Source organism: Centropristis striata, chromosome 2 (genome assembly GCF_030273125.1).
Source record: "Centropristis striata isolate RG_2023a ecotype Rhode Island chromosome 2, C.striata_1.0, whole genome shotgun sequence".
NCBI lineage: Eukaryota > Metazoa > Chordata > Actinopteri > Perciformes > Serranidae > Centropristis > Centropristis striata.
Window position 1 is genome coordinate 15468983 of NC_081518.1, and position 10375 is coordinate 15479357.

The window sequence follows — 10375 nt, forward strand, 5'->3', positions numbered from 1 at the left end:
CTTCTATGTTTATGAACTACAAACATGGAGGGTAAGAGGCAGCAAAAATGTAAATTTCTTTTCTACCAAATCAGCACTTTTACCTGAACTTTGAACAGAGCAGCAGCCGAGCCTGTAAACTGAGAAACACGCAGGTTTTTATAACTTTAATTTAGGTGATTGACGAGACTGTTAGAGGATTTATGTGACTGAAGACTGAGAAACTAACGCCAGCTGGACTGTGACATTATGATTTCTCTCTCACACGTCTACAAAGACAACATCATTATGCCGACTCTGCAGAAGTTATGCAAGAAGAAGCTGAGAGTTGGAGCACAAGTTTGTTCTCAGGACGTCCGAAGCATAAATCACCCGAACAGAAAGAAACGGGAGGAATCACTTCTTCAGATTTCTGTTTATTGTATCTGAACATTAGTTGGAAGCTCTTAGACTTCTTTCAGCCACAGAGCTTCTTTTCCTGCCAGAAAGGGAGAGAAAAAAAGCTCCATTTGGAAAGCGAGTGTCTCTGCTGTTCCAGTGTGAGTTCACAGAGACCTTGAGTTCGTCTCAGAAAAGATTTAGCAACAATTAGACTCAGATATCCTGCGTCTCGTCTCATCCATCAGAAGCTGCTGCTGTTCTCAGCTCCTTTCTGGAAGTCACAGAAATTCAGATTTTGCAGATCTGGAAGCCAAATTCTTTACCACAGGAATTCAAAGCAAAGAGAAGAGAGATTATTAAGGAATGTAGATGAAACATGGCTGATTTTACAGCTTTAATATCGTTAAATATGCAGAAGATTCTCTGTTTGTGAAGGAACTCGAGACTTAAGTTTAAAGGTGTGATGTGTAACTTTTCCACAATAAAATATCTCTAAAAATACACGTTTAGGGTTGCAAAATTCCAGGAAAGTTGGAAACTTTTCATATAATTTTACAGGAATAAAGCGTGAATTTACAAAATTCAAGATCAGAACAAAGGCTTTTTGCCTTTTATCAACTTTAAATCAGTTACATTTCTAAGTGAAACTACGATAAGATAAGATGTAAACCTTCCATGGGAATTAACAAGAATTTATAGGAATTAACGGGAATAAACTGGGAATTTACTAAATTGAAGGTTGGCCTTTAACAAGAAAGTTAAATATAGTTATGGAAAATTCATAATCTGGACTAAAACAACCAGATTTCATGCAAGTACATGAGTTATTTTTCATTCATTATTCATAAGTTTTGATTAGAAAAGAAATGAGTTATAGGATTATTTAAAAAATAATTTAAAGATATAAAATGTTTTACAGGTATAAAACATTTTAAATGTTTCAAATGTTTTTAAGATATAAATGTTTTAAAATAAATAAAATATTTTGAAGATATAAAATAATTTCAAGATATAAAATGTTCTAAAGATATTATTAAGACTAATATTTTAAAGGTATAAAATATTTTAAATATATATAAATATTTTAAATATATATGAATATTTTACAGATATAAGATATTTCAAATATTTGTGAGACATATAAAATATTTAAAAAATATAAAATACTTTAAAGTTATAAAAAGAATTAACTGGGAATTTTCTAAATGAAATGTTGGCCTTTAACAAGAAACTAATATATAATTATGGAAAATATATTTTTAGCATGATCTTGACTAAAACAACCATATTTCATGCAAGTACATGAGTAATATTTAACTCAACATTCATGTTTGTGTTCTTCAATAAAATGATTAAAAGATAAAAGATAAGTTCTACAAATAAATCTGTTGAAATGTTTTTAATTGTTTTACATTTTTTGCAGGATGGAAACAAAATGTTTATGTTTGGATATGATACAGTTTGTTTAAATGACCCCCAAGTGCCAGTTCATTCCCATAAATTCCTGTTTATTCCCCAGTTTAACTTCCCATGAAAAGTTTCTGGAATGTTCTATCTCTTTTTCAGCCGTACCTGTGATACATTTCTAGTTGAATTTGTGCTTTTTGTTTATTTTCCTGTCTGCAGCGTCACATTCTCTCTGTGCGTGTGATTTTTTTAATGAACTCCAGAACTGTTTTTCTTCCAGTTAAATGAGGAAATCTCCAAGATCGTCCCCAAGGTTCTGCACAACTACCCCGGGAACAACTCGACCACGGAGCAGGCCTGGGACTTCATCCAGAGGACCGTGAGTACAGAACGGAAGATCCCTTTAGTTCAAACCAACATCAAGTTCTCACGTCACACTGAAGAGTTCTTCATCTCAAAAACTCTAAATCTGAACTCAGACTGTTCAGTCCTCCTCGGCCCCACATCCACCAACACAAAGTCAGAAAGTTCTCCGGAACAAGGCTGCTGTCACATTCAACTTTAACCCACACAGTGTTAATGTTTACCTTCATAGACATGACAATAACTCTCTGTCTGTCTGTCTGTCTGTCTGTCTGTCTGTCTGTCTGTCTGTCTGTCTCTGTCTGTCCCTCTGACTGTCTGTTTCTCTGACTGTCTCTTCGTCTGTCTGTCTGTCTGTCTGTCTGTCCCTGTGTGTCCCTGTGTGTGTGTCCTGTAGATGGAGTGCTGTGGGTGGACTGGTCGTCTGGATTGGAGTGGTAACCAGGTGATAGTGAACAGCTCCCAGCTGCTCTTCCCCTGCTCCTGTCAGAACGTCTCTCTGGCCACGGGGAACTTCTCCGACTCTGGATTCTGTGAGGCTCAGACGCCCGACTGGCCCGTCTACGACATGGTAAACTCTCTTATTGTTAGTGTTTGTCCTGTTTACTGTCTGAGCTCCTCCTTCACTCACTCCTTCTCTCTTCTTCTGTGGTGTCTCTGCTGCAGGGCTGTGCTGCCAGCGTGGAGAGCTGGCTGCTCACCAACATCGGGGTGGTCCTCGGGATCTGCCTCGGAGTCGCTCTCATCGAGGTAAACCTGCACAAACAGAAACATAATGTGACTTTGACTTCCACTCAGGGTGCTGTCCAAGGTCAAGGTCAAGGTCACGTTTATTTCTAGAGCACCTTATATACAACCAAGGTTGACCAAAGTGCTTTACATAACTGAATAATAACAACAACAAAAAAATCCAATCCAATACAAGATACATAATTGAATAACAATAAACTCACAAATAAAAAAAAAATAAAATAAAATAAAAAACAATTTCATCTAATAATATATGGCATGAGATGTACAATACAACATACAGAAACAACTTTCTTCTCACACAGAAAGAAATCCTTGGAGAAAAAATGAGTCTTAAGAGAAGATTTAAAATTGTTCAAGGTGGTAGTAGTCCAAAACCCAAATCTATATGGAGTTCATCTTCATAGAGGACGAAAAAAAATTATACATATCTGTTTTTGCAGTCAAAGTTTTGCTTATAAAAGAAAAATGAGTTAAAGGATTAATTTCAAAATATTTTAAAGTTTAAATATAAAATGTTTTAAAGATATAAAATATTTTAAATAATTAACAGTTAAAATATTTTAAATGTTTCAAATCTTTTAAAGATATAATAATAATAATAATAATAATAATAATAATAATAATAATGCATTTTATTTATAGGCGCCTTTCAGGACTCTCAAGGTCACCTTACAATAAACAATTAAAAACAAAACAATAATAATAAAGACAACAATGACAGTAATAATAAACAACACTGAAATAAATGTTTTAAATATATATAGATATTTTACAGATATAAGATATTTCAAATATTTCAAACGTTTTTAAGATATTTAAAAAATGTAAAATTCGGACAATTTAAAGATATAAAATACTTTAAAGATATAAAATGTTCTAAAGATATAAAATATTTTAAAAATATAAAATACTTTAAAGATATAAAATGTTTTAAAGATATCAAATGTTTTTAATATATATATATGAATCATTTACAGATTTAAAATATTTTAAATATAGATAAATATTTTAAAGATGTACCATATTTTAAAATAGATAATCATTTAAAATATATACAATGTTCTAAATATATATATAATTTTCTAAAGATATAAAAGTTCTAAAGATAAAAATATTTTAAAAATATAAAATATTTTGAAGATATAAAATGTTCTAAAGATATAAAAAAATATTTCAAGATATTAAATATTTTTTTGAATATTTAAAAAACTATATATTTTTCCAAAAAATATAAATGTCAAAAATATATAAATATTAAAAATATATAAATATTAAAAATATATGTAAATATTAAAAAATATATAAATATTTTAAAAAGATTAAATATTTAAAAGATATAATAAAATGTTAATTTACTGCTGTGTGTGTGTGTTGCAGCTGCTGGGGATGATCTTGTCCATCTGCCTGTGCAGAAACATTCACACGGAGGATTACACCAAAGTGCCCAAATTCTAAAGAAGCTCCGAGGAAGAAACAGAAAAATAGTTTGTTTTTTACACTCTGTATCTGGTGAAACATTTTGTCCAAATGTAAAATAATTTGATTCTTGAGGCACTCCCATCATTTGTTTATGTCGTCCAGTTTTTCTTTGGAGCACTTTAGTCTTTTTTTTTTTCTTTTTTAGATCCGAGCGATGCTGAAAATGTTTTTTAATTAAATTTATATTAGAAAGAGAAATTTTTCTCTGTAAGTTATCGCTTCGTGGTTTTAAGTTGTCCCTCAAAAATCTGAAGAAAAATCACGAATATTCAAAGCTAACTGGAAAATCCACCGTGTGTGTGTGTGTGGTGTGTTTTTGATTTTATTATTATTATTATTTTTATACACCAGCGTTTTGCGTTATTGTGAAATGTTTCTAGTACTTTGTATATAATTTTAGTCTTTTTTTTTGTGTGTGTGTGAATTTGAAGCCACAAAATTCTGCCAGTGTTTTTTTTTTTTGTTTGTTTAGCAGCTGGTTTTTAAAACTTTTTCTCTTAAATTTTTCTTCTGGAAATAATAGAAATAATGAGGTACTAAAGAGGAACATTTATGATGCTTGTTTTTTAAAGTATCTCCCAGTTTACAATTATATATATATAAAAAGTAGCTTTAAGTTCATATTTTACCCACTTTAATCTAAAAAAAACAAGATTTTGAGGAGTGAAAAGTTTCTTTTAACCTCTATTTGAAATATGTGAATTTAAAATATGAGGAAAAAGGGAAAATTATTTTGGAGCAGAATAAATATTTTTGGGGAGATCCATCATAAAATTTGTTTATACAGAAAATGATTTGAAATTGATTTATGTACGTTTTTAACTTTCAGCCACAATGTCGTGTTGTTTTTATAATGTACAAATCCTCCTTGTTTGTTTATTTGTTTGTTTGTTTTTCTGTACAGTCTGAATGAAAAACGTGTATTAACCTTTATAATAGTTTCTGGATGGATTCTGGTAGCTGGAGCAGTTAGTGTGAACTCACAACTTCATTCTTTCATTTTGACAATAAACTGATTACAGTAGTTTGTTTGTTTGTTTGTTTGTTTGTTTTTAATCCACTTCCTGTGTGAAACAATTCAGACAAAAACATTCAACATTCTCTCCTATAGCATATCTTCTTAGATATAGTCTTAGGAAAAAAAATCCAAAATGCAAATTTAGGTTTTATTTTAGTTCACTTTAATATCTTTAAAGGTCAATTCTCAAATTGCGAGACAGAAATCCCCACTATTCTGAGATTTTTTTTAATGTCTTTTGTCAGTATTTTCTGATTTATGCAGTGATAACGAGATAAGAATTAAACGATTTTGAGCCTGGCTTTATCCAATAATCATGTTTCTGTTGTGGTAATGTATAAAAAATAAGCACATATTTAATATGTAACACCCCAGTAAGATGAACATAAACTTTAAATTAAACATGACATTTCAGAAACCTTGTGATACAAAAAAAAGTCAGCGTCAGTTAACTTAGGGAAGTGATATCTATTAATTTTTTTTTTTTTAACTTGTGTCTCTATTTTTAGGTCTTGAAGGTGCAGTAATCAACATTTTTTATCAAAAGGTCGTTTATCAAGAGGTTGTTTGTGGTGATAAATCCACTTTCAGCTCATTTATCAGCTTTTTTTTTCTGCCCCTGAGAGGCAAAAAAAATAACATAGTTTTAAACTTAACCAAAATTATAATTTAAAAATCAACGATATAGCTTTATTTTTTTAAATAAACATTTCTATGAACTGTTGGGAAATACATTGAGGAAACCTTTAAAATTAGTTTATCTGACTCCAACAGTAAATCCTCTGTACCTATTTCTCTGCACTGATCGTTTGATGGGGAATGATGAGCAGGAGACGTCCCAGTTCTCAGTTTAACTTCATTTTATTACAATACATCAAGAAATGTGCAGTTACAGAGTCTCTGGGTTCAAACATCACTTCCCGGACATCACATTAGGCTGGTCAGTTCATGAAGGCTGAACCCAGTCTACTTTCCCTGAACCCTTTTTTATAGCCTAACAGAGGATTAATTTAAAAAAAAAAATGTAGGTAGATCTCTCCAGAGGGTGCCTCCTCTCAAGCCGCTGATTTGTCAGTTTATTCAATACGTGGACACGTCATGTCACCAAGCAGAGAAGACAGTTATCTTTCTGCTCAGCACATCATGTCTGTCACCTGTTAACAAAACTTTCAAATCACCAACAACCTGTAGAGATATTATTGGAGACACAGATTTTGCAACAAACCTCCACATAAAATATATCTTTTTGTGATATTAGAATCTTACTCTAAATGGGGCAGAGAAAGTTTAAGCAGATGGAGTAAATGTATTTAGTTTACCAATAGTTTAACAACAATATTAGCACATGAGCATTATAGCAAAGCAGCTTGCATGATTAATCTATCAATGCACAGAAAGGGAACATACACAGTTAGTGAATTACGCACGCTTAGACAGTCACCTAGGTCCACAGAGACAGAATGACAGATTATTCTAACAGAACTGCTGATGAATAGACAAAATTTAAAAACATGTTCCAGAATAACACATGGAGGATCTACACGCCCTGCAGTTCCTACTCGAACCACCAGAGGGCGACGTCACTGCACAAAACTACATCAGAGACAAACAAAGAAAAAAGAGACAAAACAACAACTTTAGTTCAAGTGTTAATGAGTGATCTTTAGTGACTGTTTAGATTAACATTATGTATATTAAAAGCCATGGTAAGTTTCTTTTACATGTCAAAGAAAAAAAAGGAAGACGTAAGCTGCAGAAAGTGTGAAAACAATGTTTTTTTCACTGGTAATGTGGTTAATTTAAATGTCAGTCAGTCAGATCATCCCAAAACAGACACAACAGGTGAATATAAAAAAAAATGAAAAGAAAAATAACCAATATCGCCACAAACCTTCACATTAACAACCTTAAAGATAACATTATTATTTCTATTACAAGTTTAATCTTACACAGTTAAAAAAACAACTGTTGTTTTTACGGTAAAAAAAAAAATGCAGCCGTGGTTGCCAGAACTTTACCCTAATAAATACGGTGCAACTTTTTGTAATATTACGGTGAAAAAGATATTGGCACTGTTGATTTCATGTTTAAGATTGCCATTTTATTCCATTTTTTACCGTATGAATAAAAAGTTTTACCATCAAAAGAAACGCTGTTCTGTACGGAGCCAAAAGTAGTTTTTTTTTTCTTTCAATGTCCCTTAAGGGGCTCCGTAGTTCTGCCATATAATTGACAAAAATATTTATAAATGCCACATGGATTAAACATCTTACCATTAAATATTATAGTATATATTTGCTAGAGATATGGTGTTTAGCACATTTAACAGTGAGAAAAAGTATTTTTACAAAAATAAATGCAAAAATTACAGTGATGCTTTGTTTCATTGTTTGTGTTTCATTTTTACTGAAACTGAATTAGCCCATTTATCCTTTACGGTCTTTTACTCTCACGATTTAGCAGTTTTTCACTGTAAAATCTACAGACATTTTTTACAGTTCAAATCTAATGTTTAAATATGCAACCCAGTTCTTATCTTAATATATATTTGTCCTAAATGGCAGCATTTCAAGAACAAAATGTGAACATTGGATGAAGACAGGTTCGAAATTCTTCTTTCATGTTATTTACATTTTATAGTGAAAAGTTTTCACAGGAAATTTTCAACATCTCCTTTATAACTCCATAAATCAGAATTGTTTGCCATATTGTAACATGCAGTGCAGATTTGTCAACATCTGCCACAAATGTTGAGAAAAAAATAAAGGTTTTGTAAAATTTCATATATTTTGAAGGCACCACAGGTGTAAAGGGTAAACATTTAGACTAGATATCTAAATATAAATAGTTGCTTACATTGAGATGGTGGTTTTTTAAGCTATATTACATATATTTTATCAAAGTTTTCTGAAGTTAAATAATGTTTAAATATTGTAACTAATTTTGCTTATTATAATTTGCTTGTAATCAACATAGTTAGTTCCATGTACTTAGTTACATCCACCACTGAATAGTTTTATTTTTTGGAGAGTCTGGATGGTGAACAGCTGCTCCATGTTCAGTTTCAGAGGATTTTTATTCTGCTGAACTGTTGAAGAACTCAATGGTCAGTTTGTGTTCATGTCGAGTCATAAACCTGTTAGTGGAGATATTATTGATTTATTATTGATCAGTTCTCAGATGTCATCTCTTCACTGTAACATGTGACCATATGATGCTCACGCACACACACACACACACACACACACACACACACTCACCTCTCTCTCTCTCTCTCTCTCTCACACACACACACACACACACACTCACCTCTCTCTCTCTCTCACACATACACACACACCTCTCTCTCACACACAGACACGCACAAACACACACACACACACACACACCTCTCTCACACACAGACATTCACAAACACACATACACACACACACAGACACACACTCACACACACACAGAGAGTCCAGAGCAGACGTCCTTCAACGCAGACGTGAGAAACAACAGCTGACAGGAAACAGGCAGGACACACACACACACACACACACACACACACACACACACACACACACAGAGTCCGGAGTCCAGAGCAGTGAGGTCACCATGTTTTAATGTAATTTCACCTCACAATGAGGACGGTTGGAGCTGGGAGAGGAAGTGGTTAGAGTCTGTGGGGTCTTCATCATCAGTCTGCTGCTGCAGATATTCAGAGAAACTCAAACTAATTCTGGTTCACGTCGAGTCCTTTTATTTCTCCGTTCCCCTCCTGAGAAGAGAAGAAGATCCCTGAGGGAAATTATGATGATGACTAATAAACAAAAAACTCCAGTTAAATCATCTAAACATCTTTTCTGGAAGTGAAAGCAAACATTAAAAAACTTAATTTATTTTATGAGGTTTAATTTATAAACATGCATAATTAGTTTAAACTGATAGTGTTTTTAATTTTAAGTCTCAAAAATTAACTTATAATAATAATAATAGTCATAACCGTAATAAGAATAAGAATAAGAATAGTCTTAAAAATACTACTACTACTAACAACAACAACAACAACAACAACAACAACAATGCATTCAACTTGTATAGACACTCAAAGATGCTTTACATCAATACCAACATACATAAAAAGTAGCTAAATGTACTGGAGTAAAAAGAATAATATTTGTCTCTAAAAAGTAATAAATTAGATAAGTATAAGTATAAAGCTACATAAAATGGTACAAAAGTACAAAATTGTACTTGACCACAGTACTTAAGTAAATGTACTTAGTTACATTCCACACACCTACAAAATAATTCAATAAATCAAAGTAAAATTTGAAAAAACCCTGATGTTTTAATGATGCAGTTTGAGTAATATTTAGTTTGTCTTTACCTCCAAATAAATAGTTTGAATATTTGGTTTAAAGTGGAGATTTTAGTTGATTTAATCGACTGAATGAATGTTTTTGTAGTGGAGTAATTTTACATTTTGATGCTGATACCTGTGTAATTTCACAGAGAGGTATTAGTACTTCATTAGAATATTTCTTCAGTTGTTGGTTTTCAGAAGATAACTGTCAGTTTTGTGGAGCGCTGCGGTCAGATCCAACATGTCTTCTGTGTGTGAAGGTTTGGTCCTTGAGATGCTGAGTTAGTCATGTTTCTGTCCTCGGGGCTTTCAGCTCCACACTCTGCTGCTCCTCACTGCTCCTCGTCTGCGGGAGCAGTATAGCGAGGAGGAGGAGCAGCGAGGAGCAGCTCACCTGGACTCACTGACAGAGCTGTAAAGTGTCTCAGCAGCAGGCATGTTTGTTATTCTGCACCAGCTGAGACCCAGGAGGCCTCCTGCTCCTGCTCCTGCTCCTCCTCCTGCTCCTTCTCTTCCTTCTCCTCCTCCTCTTTCCTCTCTCCTCTCTCATCCCTCCTCCTCCTCCTCTCTCCTCCTCTTCCTTCTCCTCCTCCTCTTTCCTCTCTCCTCTCTCATCCCTCCTCATCCTCCTCCTCTCTCCTCCT

The 10375-nt window shown here is 33.0% G+C and overlaps 1 protein-coding gene across 1 annotated transcript in view; it reads left to right on the forward strand.

The window, feature by feature from the left end:
* LOC131991121 (CD82 antigen-like) overlaps positions 1-5386 on the forward strand; it is a 42013-nt gene extending 36627 nt beyond the window's left edge. Inside the window, exons 6-9 of the mRNA XM_059356433.1 lie at positions 2048-2146; positions 2528-2701; positions 2797-2880; positions 4261-5386. Of these exons, the coding sequence (XP_059212416.1) occupies positions 2048-2146; positions 2528-2701; positions 2797-2880; positions 4261-4338 (435 nt within the window). The 3' untranslated portion in view covers positions 4339-5386. The remainder of the gene's footprint in view (positions 1-2047; positions 2147-2527; positions 2702-2796; positions 2881-4260) is intronic.
* The last annotated feature ends 4989 nt before the right edge of the window (positions 5387-10375 follow it).